Genomic DNA, 20,451 nt, shown 5'->3' on the forward strand with positions numbered 1-20,451 from the left:
TTATAAAGTCAAAAAAAATTAGGCCTAAATAAATTATAGCTGTCTTTAAAACAGCTATAATTAGACTTAATAATGCAGAAAAAATTCTTAAAAGGTTTTTCAGCCATCTCGGTTCTGGATGTATTTTTCCCATTCCTTTCTTTCATAGGGATTTCAAACAATTCTTCATAAAAGAGTTGCAAGCCATGAACCAAACCAACCAACTCCGAGATGAATCGCATCATCACAAATTTAGATTTTAAGCAAAAAGTCATTGAAAATCCGTCAAAAAGACATAAGCACAAGACTGTGTGCGTGACGTCTTTAATGAAGGAATGAACTACAATCCCATGAAGCATTGCGAATGATGTAATTAAATTTAAAACTATGGAAATATATAAAACTATTGATTTAAAGCGTGTCGATTATAAGTACTTATTTTATTGCAAAATCAACCCTCTACGGACATGTTGTGGAAAGAATCGCCATTAGCTAGTAAAAGTTCGATTTTTTTGGCGATATGTATGAAACTGAAAAAAGATATTAAGCAGAAGCGGGCATCTTCACACATATATATAGTATTCATATGACTTCACGGGCTATAGTATGTGAGAGTGTATATTTAATTTCATATTTCCCTTGAAATCATTTCAATCACATTTTAGCTTTTTAGCAAGTTTCATATTCGATCTATTTATTGAACACAAAACAGTGAGTGGTAGTGGCGTAGTGGGCTAAAGCATATAACTGTTAATCAGAAGATCGCTGGTTCGATCCCCACAGTCACCACCATTGTGTCCTTGAGCAAGGCACTTAACTCCAGGTTGCTCCGGGGGGATTGTCCCTGTAATAAGTGCACTGTAAGTTGTTTTGGATAAAAGCGTCTGCCAAATGCATAAATGTAAATGTAAGTGCTACTTTAAAAGTACTATGTAAAAAACAACCAAAAAAACATTAGGTTTATGCACATGTTTTTACCAAACCTCTACATAATACTGCAAGAACCTCTTTGTTAAATTCATCAATATTAGGGGTCTGGGTAGCTCAGCGGGTATTGACGCTGACTATCACCCCTGGAGTCGTGAGTTCGAATCGCGCTTTTCATGGTGTTTTCAAAGCGGCACACGACGCTGGCATTAGCGCTCCAAAGCAAATCATGATTGCAGCTTCACGATTGCTGTAAGAAAGTGGATAGCCACAGTCTACCGGCAGATTCATATTGTGGAGGATGAGAGTTTAACAGATTTAATGCCCATTGCAATGAATTTGCAAACTATGTGGGGACTAGTACTTTCAATTAGTCAAACTTTCACTTAGACTTTGGGAAACGATTAATGTAACTTGAATTTGTGCTATTTTAGTGCATTTCTATGTGGAAAGGTTTTTTGGAAAATGTAAATAAAGCATTATATTGGGGAGCCTAGGTGGCTCAGCGAGTATTGACGCTGAGTGAGTGACTCCAGCCAGGTCTCCTAAGCAACCAAATTGGCCCAGTTGCTAGGGAGGGTAGAGTCACATGGGGTAACCTCCTCGTGGTCGCGATAAAGTGGCTCTCGCTCTCAATGGGGCGTGTGGTAAGTTGTGGGTGGATCGTGGAGAGTAGCATGATTCTCCACATGCTGAAAATCTCCGTGGTGTCATGCACAACGAGTCACATGATAAGATGCATAAATTGACGGTCTCAGAATTGGAGGCAACTGAGACTTGTCCTCCACCACCTGGATTGAGGTGAGTAACCGCGCCACTACTTTTTCAAATAAAGCATTATATTGTTACATATTGTTTTGTTTTCTTTCCTTAGATGGAAATGAATGTATTTTGACAAGAAATTAAGTATATATATATAGTGTCAAATTTCAGCACTTTCAAAATCTGTGATTAATCGCAATTATAAAATGTAATCAACCGACAGCACAAATTATATATTTGAATATTTTACAACAAACTTAAACATATTGTTTACAGTACATACTTTTAATCAATGAGTACGTATCAAAAGTTTTACATTGTGCTGTTGTCTGATTTGATGACATCAGTTGCAATGATTCATGGGATTGGAGTTCATTCCCTCATACGGTGCACTCAGTACATTTTTAGCTTTGTACTCTATACTGACACCCATCATCCTGGATATTGGAAATTTGTTTACTAAGTGCTGCCGCTTCACACCGAAGCTTTGACCGCCATGTGCTCGCGCTTGATATTGCGCCATTTATCCGTGATCTGCGCCGTGAGAGGTTGTAGTGGTTTTATCACTCAACCTGGGACCTCTTGTTTGGACATTTTATCTTTACATTTACATTTATGCATTTGGCAGACGCTTTTATCCAAAGCGAATTACAGAGCCCTTATTACAGGGACAATCCCCCCGGAGCAACCTGGAGTTAAGTGTCTTACTCAAGGACACAATGGTGGTGGCTGTGGGGCTCGAACCAGCAACCTTCTGATTACCAGATTACCAGTTATGTGCTGTGGGGGCAGTGGTGGCTCAGCGGTTGAGGCTCTGGGTTACTGTCCAGAAGGTCAGGGGTTCAAGCCCCAGCACTGTTGGGCTCTTGAGCAAGGCCCTTGACCCTATCTGCTCCAGGGGTGCTGCACTCTGACCCCAATTTAACTGGGATATTTGAAAACAAATTAATTTCACTGTATATGCAAATATGTATGTATAATGTGTGACCAAAATAAAGGTTTCTCCTTTCTAGAACTCTTTATTAAAGAATAGTTGTGAAGAAAATGAATGGGAAAAATACTTCCAGAACCAAGACGGCTGAAAACGTGTGCGGTCACTTTTGCACTTTGTTACCATAACCGTATCCTTCTATCTCATGTTCTCTCTATCTCACACATCTCTTGAGGTCTCACTTCTTAACTCACTTTGTCAGACTCAACAAACGGAAGCCCGAATGATAGATAGCTTGACAGCTGGAGTCTGTCCAAGCAGCCTAGTGTTGATGGAGGAAAAGGAGAGGAGGATTGAGGAGGTAAGGGTTGTTTTGAGGAATGAGAGACAGAAAGAGACACAGGAAACAAGATAGGGCATGGAAGGGTTCTTTTAGATTAGGGTCAGGGGAGAGGGATAAAAATTGGGCATTGTGTGTGGAGTGATTTTTAACTCAAAGCAGGACTCAAACCTATCAGCCCATGTGTATGTGTCATACAGTCTGATAGGTTTCACTAAAGGCATTCAACACATAGTCATTCATATCAGCATACCACGAGCCTTATCTTGTCACTATTTAAGTAACTGAACTTAAATTTGGGACAGTAGTGCACTCGGTTAAATAGCTTCTGCTTGTATTATTCGGCTATGAAGAAAAGTGTCTCCTAAATGAATGCATATATATGAGGCAGGTCAATGCTGATAGTTTGACTTGTGCAAGTAATCGTGCCCACCTTCCTCAGTCCTCCTGATTTGCATTTCCTGTTACTTAAGAATGTTGCGATTGAGAAGCTTGGATATCAAAGTGTTAACAATCATAAAAAAACAGTCCACTTAACATTGTTCAGACAAAAGGAGTCATGGCGTGGTTGCTATTTAGACTCATGAGGTTAACTAACATGTTTAGGCTCTGAACATGATCATTTTTTATAAAGTGTGAATAAACAAGCCTGAGGGTAAAAACATGCCATCCCTGCCGAAAAGACTAATGAAGTGGTGGACTTTAATTCTGCTCAAGTCATGCTGGTTTAGCTATTTATAAAACCTGGAAGGGACACAAGCATACCAACAGCCCAAAAATATTCAGTCTGAACTTTCGGTAAAACATCCGCAAAAATCAACTTTACTTTGTCGATAGTTTTCCCCATGAATGGCGCTTTATACATTATTACTTTATTATTTATATTATTATCATACACACATTATGTGATCTATCTATGTGACAGGGCGGAGGGTTTTATTATACACACCCGGTCCCTTATCAGGCTAATTAAGCCTCCGAGAGGGATAAAGGCCGACTGCGGACGGTGGTGCGACGAGAGAGATCATTTACGGACATGTCCGTGTAAAGGAGTTCAATGGAAAGGAGGAGGCGAGAACCGGCTTGTCAGTATAAATACGATTTTAATGATAAACTTAAACAAAAGACACACACACACACACACACACACACACACACACACGACGGACATGTCCGTAAACGATCTCTCTCTGTCGCACCACCATCCGCAGTCGGCCTTTATCCCTCTCGGAGGCTTAATTAGCCTGATAAGGGGCCGGGTGTTCATAATCACGACCCGGCCCCGCCCTCCGCCCTGTCACAGTCCGTCGTGTGTGTGTGTGTTTGTCTTTTGTTTAAGTTAATCAGCTTAGGGGCGGCTGTGGCTCCGGTGGTAGAGCGGGTCGGCCACTAATCGCAGGGTTGGTGGTTCGATTCCCGGCCCACATGACTCCACATGCTGAAGTGTCCTTGGGCAAGACACTGAACCCCAAGTTGCTCCCAATGGCAGGCTAGCACCTTGCATAGCAGCTCTGCCGCCATTGATGTATGAATGGGTGAATGAGTCAACAGTGTAAAGCGCTTTGTATACCGATAAGGTTAAAAAGGCGCTATATAAGTGCAGAGCATTTAATCATTCAAATATTGTTTATATCGCCAGGCCTGTTCTCGCCTCCTCCTTTCTATTGAACTGCTTTACAATCTAATTTATCTTTAATCTTAATTTGGTAAATACATACAAGTAGAGCTAACAAAGTCAAGTCCCAGTCACTGTTTATTGGCTAATGCACGATTATTTATTTAGGATGTTAAACTACCAAAATAACCACTTTAGTTATCGCTATTGGCAAAATCCAATATTGATCGACCTCTACAACACCTCTTTTCACCAGGGATTTCAGGAAGTCCGAAAATATAATTAAAGGAATTATATTCCGGGTTTAATACAAGTTAAGCTCAGTTGACAGCATTTGTGGCATAATATTGATAACCATGAAAATTATTTTGACTCATCCCTTAATTTCTTTAAAGTAAATAAAAAATCGGGGTCTGGGTATCTCAGTGAGTATTGACGCTGACTACCGCCCCTGGAGTCGAGAGTTCGAATCCAGGGTGTGCTGAGTGACTCCAGCCAGGTCTCCTAAGCAACCAAATTGGGCCGGTTGCTAGGGAGAGTAGAGTCACATGGGGTAACCTCCTCGTGGGGGTGATTAGTGGTTCTCGCTCTCAATGGGGCGTGTGGTGAGTTGTGGGTGGATCGTGGAGAGTAGCATGAGCCTCCACATGCTGTGAGTCTCCGCGGTGTGATGCACAATGAGTCACATGATCAGATGCACGGATTGACGGTCTCAGAAGCGGAGGCAACTGAGACTTGTCCTCCACCGCCCGGATTGAGGTGAGTAACCGCGCCACCACGAGGAGCTACTAAGTAGTGGGAATTGGGCATTCCAAATTGGGAGAAAAAGGGTTGAATTTGTTTTACCTTTGACAGACACTAATGCCATTTAATTACATTTTATTCCTTAAGACATGATGATATCACTATTATAAATTTTAAGCAACAGATCAGACAATTTTAATGCCACAAAGTCTAAAGTGATGTCTTAAAAACTCTGTGTTGACAGGAAAGTCAAAAGGAAACTGCTAAATTGATATGCAACTCATGGCACAATTCATACATGTGCAACATTACTGCTTTAAACACGAACACATCCACCATAAAACTTGTTGACGTGTACACATAAATCAGTATGTAAGACTGTGCTCTGGCCTATGGGACTGAGGAGGTTGTACACATACTACAACACTCATGCACAAAACACACTTAAAAGCCTAGTCAAAATACTAAACGAGTAAAAATCATTCCACATCAGCAGTGTTCACTCATTCTCCTGAGACACTAGCTGATCTGCCCTCACTCTGGGGTTTAGCGTTCAGACTCTTTACACCCCCAGGCTGCGGGTCTCTCAGGCCGTGCAAAGGAAAGAAACCAGAGTACCTGTGGCAAGACGGGCTCTCGCTGATCCAGACATGGAAACCGCCTGGGCACTAAAGGGCTACAGGTGCCTGGAGACCCCTCACCCCCATAGGGCCCCGAAGGGCTCAATAATACCCTTTTCAGCAGGGGGAAAAGGGTGAAGGGACAGGGTTATGGTGAATAGATGGAAAAACGTAAATGACACTCCAACAAAACAAACATGGATGAAGATTAGCAGTCACAGAGGACTTTCCTACAGTACTGTCTCGCCATTTCATTTTTAAATTTTCTTCCCTGATTTTTACCATCTAGCCTACCCAGAGAATCCTTCCATTGCTCAGAGGTTAAATCTTTCATGGTGCAGGTGACTTAAGGCCAAAGCATACTTTGGACAGACGCGAACGCTAGGCGTCTGAGTACAGGACGCATGACGAATATTTCACCATCATTGAGCACGTGCAGCCTCATTTTTTGAACCGCGCATATTAAGCATGCATTCGTCTGTGACTGGAATTATTTAGTGGGTCCACAAGGTAGCAACACTCACAACCGAGCTGTTGCTGTCATGAAGAAGTACTAGACGAAGATGTAATCGCTGGTTAGCATCAGGACATGAAGGTAGAAGCTACAACAGTGGATGTGTACTTCAAGAACGCTTGAGTGAAGAGGTCAGGAGATACCTGCATTGATCTAAACCCCTGAAGAGCAATAGTCCAGTCTGTCATAGCAATCGCCAGCCGCCTGTGTGTGCGCGGACAGTCAAATGTAGCTTACTTTAAACTAGTATATTGTGTTCGACTGTACACAGACACTAAGCGTTCGCATCAATACTGTAATATACTATGGGCTTTAACAGTTCTTAATTACATTTCATGAAAGTATAAAACTTTAGATATTTCTCTTTAAATTACTTATTAGAAATTAAAATAGAAAGACATGAAACACAATACAGTGAGAGAATACTAAATGAATGTAGATGGCATAGCCCAGATCAGGGGTTTTAAAACTGGGGGGTCGTAAGGAGGTGCTTGGAGGTCCAGGGGAAAAATTTGAAATAAAATAAAATAAAATTTAATCCAATTAAATTAAATTTAATAAAATTAAATAAATTAAAATTAAATAATAAAATACATTTTAATTTAATTTAATGAAATCAAATAAATTAAAATAAAATGAAATAAATTAAATAAAATACAATTAAATTAAATACAATTCATTTAAATTAATTTAATTTAAATAATAAAATTATTTTTTATTTAATTTAATGGAATCAAATAAATTAAAATAAAATGAAATAAAATAAATAAAATACAATTAAATTAAATACAATTAATTTAAATTGATTTAATTTAAATAATAAAATTAATTTTTATTTAATTTAATGGAATCAAATAAATAAAAATAAAATGAAATAAAATAAGATAAAATAATTAAATTAAATTAAATTTGAATTAAAATGGTACTTGTCAAGTTTATATGTGTGATAGTAGAAAAAATATATGCTTTGCTTATAAACACTTTAACTTAATACAAAGTAAATATTTTCCAGATATTCAAGACATATTTTAATATTTTTTTTGTCTTTAGTACGATGACAATACCAGGACTGCACAACTAATTGCAATCACACTATAATTGCGATATGAGCATGTGCAATTTCTAAACTGGAGCAAGCTGCAAATGTATTAATATTTTATAATTTATTTTTACTTACATTTTTTAATTCACTATTTGGATTGGTGCACAATCTTTTGCACACTGACGAGATTTGGCTAATCATAACATAGTGTGCAAAAAAGAGCAGAACAGAAACCGGGAGTGTGAATAAAGAATAAAGAAAAACAAAAAGAATTAAATGAAATTTTTGAATGTAAAACTATGAATAAGGAAAACAAATTGCCAAAATTGAATTTAAATTGCAACTGATTGCTTGTCTATATTGCACAGTCCTAGACAATACCGGAGGCAATTATTTAATTCTGCAAACAACAATTTGCTTGCAAGGGAATCATCATATTTGGGGATCCTCTACGTCAAAACGTTTGAAAACCCCTGGCCCAGATCATTCGGGCTTGGAAGAATTGGATGAAAAATATGTTTGTGTTCATATTGAAATCTCTTACTTCTGATTACAGACATCAGAGTGTTCGTTTTGACCGGAGTTGTTCTACTGAATCATGAGCTTTGATAAAAGCATTCATGGACTGACAGAATTTAGAGTGAAACAGAAAAGTGCAAAGAGAGAGAAATGAATGAAAGAGGAAAGACGTATAAACAGAAGGGTTGGACAGAGTATCACATAGAGCTAATGGCAAAAGTTTGATGGGAAAGTAAAAAGGGTGGGGCATGGGAAGGAAGCTAGAGGAGATGATTGACCAGAGAGAGATAGAGACAGACAGACTAGTCTGTTTTCTCAAAACAGAAATCATGCGTTCCTGTTCAGTGAGTGTGTTTGTGAGAGCATGAGTGTGTGTTAAGAGAGACAGGCCTTTATCTGCGTGGCTGATTGAGTGAGTTGACAGAATGTAAACTGATAGAGGAAAGAGAAAAGAGGAAGAGCAAGTGACCAAAAGAAGGGTAGAGAGTATTGGCATGGCTCCATGGTGGCAGTAGAGCAGCAGAGTGATAGAAAAGAAGACAGAAGGGGCAGCAGGCAGCACTGTGGGGCAGGTGATGGTGGGGTAAAGGGCACTTACGTGAAGGCAAAGGCAACCAGGGCACCACTAACCACTACAAAGTCCAGAAAGTTCCAAAGGTCACGAAAATATGAGCCCTCGTGCAAAACCAAGCCTAACACCACCATCTGAAACACAAAGTAGATTTTACACACACACACACACCAAAAAATAAAGCATGAATAAGTCATGTCATACACACTTTACCTTGATAAGCATCTCGAAGGTGAACACACCGGTGAAGACATAGTCAAAGTAACGTAAAACCTAACAAAAAAGAAAAGGAAAGGGATCAAAAATGCACGGCCTACATAAGAGCAAACCTGCATAAAGAGAAGTAATTACACAGTGTCCTAACCAGGTATGACATGATGTTAATCTGATTCTGGCCATTGCGGAGTATATGCTGGGAAGCCCCGCCCACTGTTGAATCGAATTGGTCCATAATTCTGCTCCTCATAAATGTACATTAAACACTAAGTATGTGACATGCTCCATCATTCTGAGTCAGAATGCATCGCAATGACCCAGAATTACACTTTGAAGATCATTTTTATTTTTCTATGATGAGGTAATCATTTAAATGACTCATCTCGGAAAACCTTGTTTTTGAGGAAACAGACTTTAAAGATTCTAAACAATTTTCAGTCCTTATTTGACAGAACTGGAAGATTTATTTGTTTATTTTTAATGTTTAATCTGTAAATCAATTATAAAAGGTATATCGGTGTACCTCTAATATCTATTTCTGTATAATATCGATGAATCTGTAAAACCGTTATATATGGCATACTTTTAATATCTATATATTGATTAATTAATTGATTAATTGTAAAACTGATATATAGTTGTTCCTCTCATATCTATATCTATATAATATCAATTAATCAGTAAAACCGATATATTTTTGTACCTCTAATATCAATATCTATATAATATCGATATCTGTGTACCTCTTACATCTATATATATATATAATATCGATTAATCAGTAATACCTATACATTTGTGTACCTGTAATATCTATATAATCTGTAAAACCGATATATCGGTGTACCTCTAATAACTATATCTAAAAAATATTGATTAATCTGTTAAACCGATATATTGGTGTACCTCTAATAACTATATCTATATACTACTGATTAATCATTAAAATCGAAATATTGTGTACCTCTAATATCTATATATAAATAATATCTATTAATCTGTAAAATCAATATATCGGTGTAACTCTAATAACTATATCTATATAATATAGATTCATCTGTAAAATCAATATATCGGTGTACCGCTAATAACTATATCTATATATAATATAGATTAATCTGTTAAACCGATATATCGGTGTACCTCTAATAACTATATCTATATAATATAGATTCATCTGTAAAATCAATATATCGGTGTACCTCTAATAACTATATATATATAATATATATTAATCTGTTAAACCGATATATCGGTGTAACTCTAATAACTATATCTATATAATATAGATTCATCTGTAAAATCAATATATCGGTGTACCTCTAATAACTATATATATATATATATATATATATATATATATATATATACTATATATATATATATATTAATCTGTTAAACCGATATATCGGTGTACCTCTAATAACTATATCTATATAATATAGATTCATCTGTAAAATCAATATATCGGTGTACCGCTAATAACTATATCTATATATAATATAGATTAATCTGTTAAACCGATATATCGGTGTACCTCTAATAACTATATCTATATATAATATAGATTAATCTGTTAAACCGATATATCGGTGTACCTCTAATAACTAAGAGGTAAATGAGAGCTGATCAGAAAAGAGATGCTATATGCAGCGCTCCTGTTGGAATTAAAAGCAGTTGAAATGATTTGACACATTGTAAAACAACAACAAAAACATTTATAATTACAATTTCATGATGACATTGACATAATTTGAAGATTTAGCAAATATAATTGTTATGACAAAATTTCTATTTTTTCTAAAAAAAACTGCCCATTTTGATGGCGTGTGTCACTTATCTTCTGATTTGGTTTGCTTTGCATTTAATTTGAGGCAGTCAATTTAAAAAATGAAATTCAAATACTTGTCAACAATTAAGATAAAATGCTAAAACTAAAAACATATATTAAAAACAATGTAAGCACTGAAGATGACTAGGGGACATTCAGAATGATTATGTTTTGCACTAACACAAGCTAAGAACATAAGAACTAATTACACATGCAAACACAACAATGAATAAAGGTTTCCATAGCATGCAGACATGATTTTACAATGACATTTCACAGAATGAGTTTTATTCTGTGCCATTTGAGTCATCATTGAGTCTGTGTCATGTATTTGGCGCCATCTCCTGGTGGTCATATGTAACATTGTGCTTCATGTGGATTATCTAATGATCTATGCATCAAATTACCTTGTATGTAATTACCTAATTTGAAAGAGAATCACCTTCTCTAAGTAATAGTCAGTATGTGATATTTTATGTTCCATTTATTTTTCGTCACGTTATAAGCAAAAACGCAGCATATAAGCAACACCAACATAATTATTAAAGACTTATACTTAGCTATTACTCGCTATATTTGTGAGTCTGTGAGTAGACCAAATAGGCTGGTTGTATTGTACTCTTTTAGAGCTTTCCAACAACATATGACACATGACTATTTGATGAGTTGATGTTTGTACCGATTGCCATTATACGTAAAATGCAAATATGTATTTTTATTTTTATAAATGATCAAAACGGAGCACTTCAGATTTATCTGCACATGTTCAGTTTTGGTCATAATGTCTACATGCATTGGAAATTAGAGCTTCTAATCTTTCAAACGATTCCTATTTTGTGTTGGTCAAGACTGTCGTTGTTAATATTTTGACAACAATTTGTTTTTCTCTTGAAGGCAATCTGAGATTAAAGGGTTCAAATAAGAATATAATTAGAATTTTGTCTGATTAAATTTTGTCCGTAATTCAAATGTTGGTCAAATTTAACATACCAAGATAATATTTAATCTAATTTGATATTGTTAATACTTAAATAAAATGTAGTTTCTCAGCCATGTTCATAGCCCTAATGTGAACAGAATCTCATCACATCAGGCCTGGTTAGGATGACCACGGTTTTAGATGACCAGATTCATTAGACAAAGGTTATTTAAACAGTTTGATGGATACAGAAAGAAAATAATCCAGACTGTTAGTCTTACATTGTTTCGAGGTGATTCAGGCCACACCGGGTCTTCTGCGGCCAAAGCGATGCTGCTCATAGCGATGACCGATAGAATGCACATCTCAAAATATCTCAATGTCAGGATGTAGTGACAGCATCTCCGGAACCTAAAAACTCCCATTGGTTAAGAGAAACAACACTTATTCTGTACACACACACACACACACACACACACACACGCACACACACTTACGGGTTGGTGGTGGAAAGTATAAAACATGAACTAAATGGCGGGATAGGTTTGGGTCCATCTTCATCACCGCCGTTGTCTTCCTCCTCCTCTTTCTTCTCTCCTTCTTTAGCCAGTTCTGTGTTGGCATTCTTATTCACTGCACAATGGAAGGAATTTCGATATACTCAGAGACTTACAAACATCACTCCAACAATTCCAATAATACATTTATGATCTCTGAGCGTTGCTGAGTGAATGGGTGACACTCTGTACTGTGTGCATGCACGGGGCTTGTGATTCGCTGTTTTCAGTGCTTTAAAAGCGGTTTGCATGCATTGTGAAAGCAAAGTGCTGCAGGTCCACACATTCGTCCAATTCAAAACACTTGAAACCACAATACGTTTTATTTAAATAAGGGATGGGATGATAAATTGAATTTCGATATATCGCAAACCAAAAAAATGATGAACCATATCGTGGCATAACTCAATATTTCGAAATTTGCAACATTGTTTTCTGTCCAAGTGATTATAAATGAAATAACCTATCAATCTCTCTATCGCTTGATTTTACTTAATAATTGGAAAATCTCCTTGTTTTGATGAAAAGTGCTTGAGATTAAAACGGATCGCTTCCTCCGTATAATGTGTGTCCATCAAAGATGAGGCGACTTTAATTGAATAATGTGTCTTAATATCCTTTCTGTTCATACAGTCAAGTTAAAAAATTAAAGGAAATATTCATTTTAATCTCACACAGATTCTCGTTGATGTTCGCTGAACTGGAACACTCTGAGGTGCACGTTGAAACTCTTAAAGTGACAGTAACCATTTTAAAGTTCTTATACAAATGAATGTAAACTCAATGTTGCTACTTGTAAATTGTACACATTATTTCAAACAGTGATAGCTCATATCATTATTGCATATACAATTTCATGATAGAATATTCATTAATTAATATGTAGGATTTTTGCATTTTTACACAATGATGACAAGCAAATTATAAAAAAATTAAATATACACTTTCACATACTTTTTTCAGGACAGGATCTGTTCAGATATATTGTTTGGTCTGCACCTGATCAGCCTGAATGTAACCCGCTATATTTTAAAGATGATTTGTTTGTGATCTTTACTTATAGAGAAACTCTTGTTATTTAAAGGTCCCCTGACATGAAATTTTCACTTTCTGTGGTTTTTTAACATTAATATTAGTTCCCCTAGCCTGTATTTGGTCCCCTCGTGTCTAGAAATTTCAGTCGGTGTAAACCGAGTTTTGGCTATCTTTCTCTGCCTGTGAGAAAATGAGATCTCAGACGGGCTGATCTTGAATCTCCCCTGTATGACGTCATACGGGGGAAAGGTTACCTCCCCCTTCTCTGCTTTGCCCGCCCAGAGAATTCGAGCTAGGAAGTACGAGTTTTTAGTTTTTCCTCGAGAGATATCATGGCGTGTGACCGATCGAAGCACAAAAGTTGCTCAATAATTGAATGCACAAATGATCACAGAAGTCTTTTTTTACTTCCTTCATCCAATCCCCAGAAGGATCAATGGATAAATTTCATTTACTCTGGGAATGCACCGACACAACACACCAAATTTTTGTATGTCTGCGCCAAACATTTCACAGACGACTGTTTACACAACATGGGTCAATTCAGAGCTGGGCATGCTGAACGTCTGAAACTGAAGTCTGGATCAGTACCAACTCTCTTTGGCTCACCTACAAACCTCGGACAAGTAAGTCAGCTAATTATATATAATTGTGTTGCTTTACTATTTTACCTAGCTTGTTACACGTAGAATGTGGCTGTAACATTAGCTATGCAGCTAACAGCCGAGTTACTGTCGCTAATGTAAAGGTAGATAGCATCAGGTATATGTGTGAATACACGCACTGTAACGCAAGTGTTGTACACTTCTTTGTTATTTGGATATCCGTTCTCCTGTTGGTGATATGTTTACAAAATTACAGACGTTTCAGATCTCTGCGTACTAGAACATCTAACGTTAGGCACAAAAAACAGTTTTTTCCCCATGCTATCTGCACACACTTGGCTAATGAAGCTCATTCTGATTCTGATTCAAACTGAAACGCTTGAACGACTGCGTGTCTAAGTGCCATTGCAATATATCCAATGTAAACATGCATGGTACCGTTGCCGCAAGCTGGTCAAGACCACACCCACACTACACCTTGCCCCGCCTTTCTCCTCCTCATTAGCATTTAAAACTACAGACACCGAAACGGGACGTCTGAAGGAAAGCTCATTATGGGTTGGCTTGTAGTGGCTATAATTCTGTACCAAGGCTGAATTTTGTAAAAGAGATTTCAGATACAGTACTAGGGACCACTAAGGCCTATATCAAAGCCTACAAAAAGAAGCATGTCAGGGGACCTTTAAACTTTGTGCATTTATATTGTGTATTAAAGAACTTTATTTTGATGAGAAATTATAATGTGTTTCGCAAAATAAAATTCGGAAAATACAAAAATTTCTTTCAGATTTTTTAATTTAAGTGTTATTATATAGACTCGAGATTATATTGAATCGTGAAGCTCATATCGTATAACGAACTGAATCGTGAGATAACAATATCGTCCCATCCCTAATACACATCTAAAAACACGACAAAGTATCACGTTGTCAGATTCTCGTTGATGTTCGCTGAACTGGAACACTGCGAGGTGCACGTTGAAACTCTTAAAGTGACAGTAACCACTATTATTTTAAAGATGATTTGTTCGTGATCTTTACTTATAGAGAAACTCTTGTTATTTAAACTTTGAGCATTTATATTGTGTATTAAAGAACTTTATTTTGATGAGAAATTATAATGTGTGTTTTGCTAAAATGTTCGGAAAAATAAAAAAAATTATTTAATATTTTTTAATTTAAGTGTTATTATATCGAATCGAGATAATATCGAATCGTGAAGCTCATATCGTATAACGAACTGAATCGTGAGATAACAATATAAATCTAATAATCTAAAAACACGACAAAGCATCACTGAACAGGAAGAGAAGACAGCGTTATACCACATTTGTAATGAGGAACATTAAACGGTCAAACACAAACTGCACTTTCAGTGTTCCGCCAAAATAAAAGCTCCCAGTGAGGCTGAAGTAAATAAGACAGAAATATATTATTATTATATAAAACAAATCTTACCCTCAAAAGCATAGTTATAATTCAGTATTACACTATAATAATAAACTTGAATGGGTCCCAAAATAATATTCATATGTACATAATATCAATAATATAACAAACTAATATACAAATGTATTGAGAATTTTCACACCCTGTTCATTCACAGATTTTTCCCCAAGTAAAAATATATGTAGGTAAATAATACTTTTTTATGAGGCCTGTATGGTGGTATTGGTGCATATAAATGAAGATAAAAATGAAATATGATTCTTGTGTTCATTTAGTGAAAATCTGTGGAAAACATTATGTTATTGTTTTTAATGTGATTTTTGGCTAAAATGGTTTGGTTAAAATTAAGGTTCCTAAATTATATTTAATGCCATTTCAGAGCAAATACAAAATGAATGAGATATATAATAAATATCATCAATAGGCTGAAAAATATTTAAGCATACATATATATACAGGTATAATAAGAACAAATATTTTCAATAATGTTTTAAAAAAAATAATATAATTAAATGCCATCCATCCCAAATTGCCCTTTTCTGCACTATACTAAACCGTTATGTAATGTAAGTAGTACGAGTAGTAATTTGTAATGAAAATGTAACAAAAAGTAGTGTACTATGATGTTTTTTTAATACTAGTGCTCCATCTCAGGCTAAATAGTCTCTGGTGCAGCACGATGAAGTCAGAGCCGTGCTTTATCATGAATAAAGCACGGCTATTGACCAATCAGCATGCAGGACCGGAACTTTACATTATAGAACGGGATATCATTTTTGCTGTCATACCGCTCAGCCCTAATGGTGACTGAGGCAGTCATTCTGCCTAACATCTCCTTTTGTGTTCCATGGAAGAAAAAAAGATCATACGAACAACATTAGAGTGAGTAAACGATGACAGAATTTTCATTTTTGGGTGAACTATCCCTTTAAAGGCTGTCTAACGTGACTGTCTCTTTACTGAAACATCCTTAAGATATTCTGGTAAATATTCCTCAAGCTTTTCATACACACAAACAAACACTCACCTTGTAACTTGGCATTGAGTGAGGGGTAAATGGGAGGCATATCTATGGCAGTGTGGTCCACCTTTCTCGGGGTCTCAGTGGAGTCTGTTAGAATGAGACTGCTGTCATGGAGATCTGGTCCTCCCAGGTTCAGCAGGTTATTGGTCTGCTCTGGATCACAGTACGGGTCATAAAAGTCAGGGTCAGGGTCATGGAGGGCCATCTTGCTGCTGTTACGCAGGTTGTCCATATCCTCGCTGTACTGGCTCTGTCCATGAGGAAGACCTGGCTGGATCTGTCTAACCTCTCTGAGAAAAACAAAGAGATAGAAAGGGAGTGTGACTGAGGGAAGCGAGCGTTACAGCAGAGATGATAGAGTTACCCTTTAAGCTCTGAAGGTGTTTTTAAAGATTTCCTGTTTCTGTGGCATGCCATAAAGTCTTATAACTCTAAAAAAAAAATATTATTATATAGATTATGATAAATTCTGAGAATCTCGTCTTAATAAACTACAAAAAAAACTTGAGCCACACATGTACTTTTTTCTTATTTTTCTTATTTGACACAATATATTTGTGTAAATACGGTGGCTCCGAAAAACTGCTTTTGTTTTGTTCCCAATCATATCACCTGTAACTGAGTAAAATTTTGGGTTGATAAGACAAAACAAGCAAACGTTATAGCATTACAAAAATGTTTTATCCTAGTCTCCAAAAAAGTCTCCAAACAAATAAAACATAATAATTGTACATAAGAACTAATTACATATGCAAACACAACAATGACTAAAGGTTAGCATAGCATACAGACATGATTTTACTAATGAGATTTCACAGAATGAGTATCATTCTGTGCCATTTGAGTCAAGATTGTGTCTGTGTCATGCACTTGGCACCATCTTCTGGTGGCCATATGTAATTAGAGTGAACGATCCTCTCTGCCCACATTTGGATGACTTCCACCTCTGGTTGCAGCGATCTGAATCCTTAAACGAATGGTTTAGCGTCCCATGATGCTGGACAACATACTACTTCATTCCCGACGACATCATCTGATCCATGAAACCTCGATTATTATCGAGTTGTTTCAGCACTACACTACTACATTACCTCAAATAACGTAATAACAATGTACATCAAGCTCCATACAAACACAAAACCCAAAACTTGACACAACACACACACACTTACTTTCTAGCTCGATGCTGTCGACTCCGTTCCCTATCCCTCCTTCCATCTCCATCCCCATGGTTACCATGGCGATGCCTCCTCTGCTTCTTTTCTTGCCCCTCCTCCCCCTCTCCTCCCATCTCTCCTCCTCTGCTGTGGTGCTCTCTGTGTCTCCTGCCTCTTTCTCCTCCATCTTCATCCCTCCTTCTGTGCTGGTGGTTTCGGGGTCGCCTGTGTTCCCCTGCAACCTCCATGTCCTCTCCTCTCTGGGCATAATCACTGCCTGTGTCCCCCAGCTCTGGTTGGTGTAGGGACTGGCGGCTGGAGTGTGTATGATGGTGGTGGTGATGATGATGATGATGATGGTGGTGATATCGGGGCTGGTGCTGCAGGTATTCTTCACCATCCTGGGGGCTCGAGTCACCCGGCCGGGGCTTGTTGGTGTTGTTGTTGCGGTTCTCCTGAGGATTGACAACTAGTGGGCGGTCCAGGTGGGTCTTCATTTCAGGACGGTTGCGGAAGTTCATCTAGAGATACAGGAAGCAGCAGGAGGCTTGATGTAAAACTGAGTGACTAGGTTGGAAAATGTTACGTTGTCATTTTTAATTATTAAGTCAAATGACATCAAGATTGACCCTATTTAATTCCTTAATTTGATGTTTAAATATAGTTAATCACAAGAGAAAAGTAAGAACCTTTTCATCCTCCCTGGTTTGTAAAACCCTTAAAAAGACACATTTTAAGATTTAAAGTGCATTTAAAGTGCAAACGTTTTGATAGTAGACCTATTCTGACCATTCTGTCAATCCCTGATGTATAAAATATATTTTTTAAAGGGGTTATGACATGAGGAATCAAATTTTCCTTGATCATTTGACATATAAGAGGTCATTGTACTATAAAACATACTGTAAGTTTCAGAACTGAAAACTTTCTCCTTAATAGAAAAAGTGCATTTATTTAAACAAAGCTGCAAAAAACGTCTCATTTGGAATTTGTGGAACTTGTGGCGTCACAAGCACCAAATACATCTGCATACAGTATATGACTGCCTCTTCAGCAAGCCAACAACGCCTATTTTTTGTCATTGCAACCTTGCCTCACCCACAGGTGCTCAGTCAGTCACACGGGTGATGAGGAGAGAGAATGGCTTGTCAATGACTTGCACTTGACGAGTAAATATTGACCAGGTGAGGTTTTGTTTATTCAGTTGCCATGACAACTAGGTTCGCGCCTTCCAAGGACTTCTGAGAACAGAGCGCTAAATTGCGATGCTACTGCCCGGATTAGGCAAAACTGTCTGATTCCATTCAGTGCAAGTCATCAGAATAAGGTAAATGCCCTGGCTATTGTAATCTATTGTGCTGTAGGTGTTTTGGGTTAAAACTGAATGACATCAACATTGAACATTATTATATATTTTTTTATTAATGAGAAGATGAATTCCATGTAGGGATACATGCAGTAGTCCCAACAAGCATTTTCTTATTTTAAATGAAACTGTGTTTTTTTAGTTGGTAGATCTTACTGAGTTGGTCATTTAAAAGTAGATCATCACACAAAAAAGTGTGGGCACCCCTGCACTAGACGGACAGATTTGACCATTATCATGCATCTCGCAACACTTTTAAAAGATGCAATGTCAAGTTATAACTCTAAAATGGAGACCCCCATTGTGATCCATTCAGCTGTGCTGTCTTTCTGTTGTGCTGTCTTGAGTCCTGGACTGTTTTAAGAGCGTTACAAGCACAACTTTTAAAAATGTGTCTCGTTCTGCTGCTGCCACTGACTGGAATAAACTCAGGCCATTCTGTGTGTAAACAAACATGAAAGATGTGAGATGTGAAGACCAGAGTCTCTGCTTTGGCCTGTTGAAGCCGGTTGAAGCACTCAACATCATCGTGGATTGTGTTACATTTGTGTATTAAGAAGATTTAATTGTGGACTGCTTGTGACTTCAAGCTTTGAGAAGGAACTGTTATTGAAGGAAAACACTATTGGACCACAAAATCGAAAGCAAACTATTTAATTCATGAATATTTCATATGTCATGACTGCTTGATAGTTTATGGTGCTGCTTGAATGAACAGTTTAATATATTTAGATGTGTTGGATGTGGGTTATATGTTAATCCTGATATTTAGTTTTATAAAAGTTGTGGTCTTGTGGAGTTCGTTTACTTTCTTCAGATTGCATTTTAAATATGGCAGTATTTGGAAGAGCTGCACGATGTTAGCCAATCATAACAGCGGGCATTGATGTCTTAAAGGGCCAGACCGCATAAAACTGAGCATTTCAGACTGAGGGCCAGAGACAAGGTCAAAAATTATGACTGTTCTGGTACAAAAAAAAAAACTATACCAATATTATAAGTGGACCTCAGGGAAGATAATAAAATGTTATATATATATATATATATATATATATATATATATATATATATATATATATATATATATAGAGAGAGAGAGAGAGAGAGAGAGAGAGAGAGAGAGAGAGAGAGAATGTCATGACCCCTTTAAGTAATTTAATATAATTTTACTTTATACCTTGTTTTCCGTTGATTAGTTAGTAAATTTTTTCTGGTAATTGAGTATACGAAAGAAACACATTTTGGTTCAAATTAATGAATTAAATGATAATCACATACATAAATTATTAAATGCATTATTTTGTTATATTATGTTATTTTTAATACAATTAAAGGAATATTCCGGGTTCAGTAAAAGTTATGCGCAATCGACAGCATTTGTGGCATAATGTTGATTACCATAAAAACGTATTTTGACTCGTCCCTCCTTTTCTTTAAAAAAAAGCACAAATGTGTGTTCCAGTGAGACACTTACAATGGAAGTGAGGGTCAATCTGTAAACATTAAAATACTCAATATTTACTTATAGACACAAGACACAAACAACATGTGTGTTTACATGATTTTACTGTGATAAAATGACTTATTAACCACATCTGTGTGAAGTTATATCCAATTTTACAACTTAGTTACCATGATGATGCAATGTCAACAAACACCAAAACCCAAAAATAACTGCATAAATGATGATTTAAACAACTTTACAGCTCAAATAATACATGAGTTTTCA

At 36.8% G+C, this 20,451-nt stretch overlaps 1 protein-coding gene across 3 annotated transcripts in view; it reads right to left on the bottom strand.

Moving 5' to 3' along the window:
- Positions 1 to 20,451, bottom strand: part of LOC127626226 (voltage-dependent P/Q-type calcium channel subunit alpha-1A-like) — a 132,928-nt gene that overhangs the window by 64,911 nt on the left and 47,566 nt on the right. For all 3 annotated transcript variants that reach the window (XM_052101858.1, XM_052101857.1, XM_052101859.1), the window contains exons 19-24: positions 17,372 to 17,877; positions 16,203 to 16,489; positions 12,028 to 12,163; positions 11,812 to 11,941; positions 8,778 to 8,837; positions 8,592 to 8,698 (exon numbers count right to left, since the gene is read on the bottom strand). In XM_052101858.1, the coding sequence (XP_051957818.1) occupies positions 8,592 to 8,698; positions 8,778 to 8,837; positions 11,812 to 11,941; positions 12,028 to 12,163; positions 16,203 to 16,489; positions 17,372 to 17,877 (1,226 nt within the window). The remainder of the gene's footprint in view (positions 1 to 8,591; positions 8,699 to 8,777; positions 8,838 to 11,811; positions 11,942 to 12,027; positions 12,164 to 16,202; positions 16,490 to 17,371; positions 17,878 to 20,451) is intronic.

The sequence above is a fragment of the Xyrauchen texanus genome, chromosome 32 (genome assembly GCF_025860055.1).
Source record: "Xyrauchen texanus isolate HMW12.3.18 chromosome 32, RBS_HiC_50CHRs, whole genome shotgun sequence".
Taxonomy (NCBI): Eukaryota; Metazoa; Chordata; class Actinopteri; order Cypriniformes; family Catostomidae; genus Xyrauchen; species Xyrauchen texanus.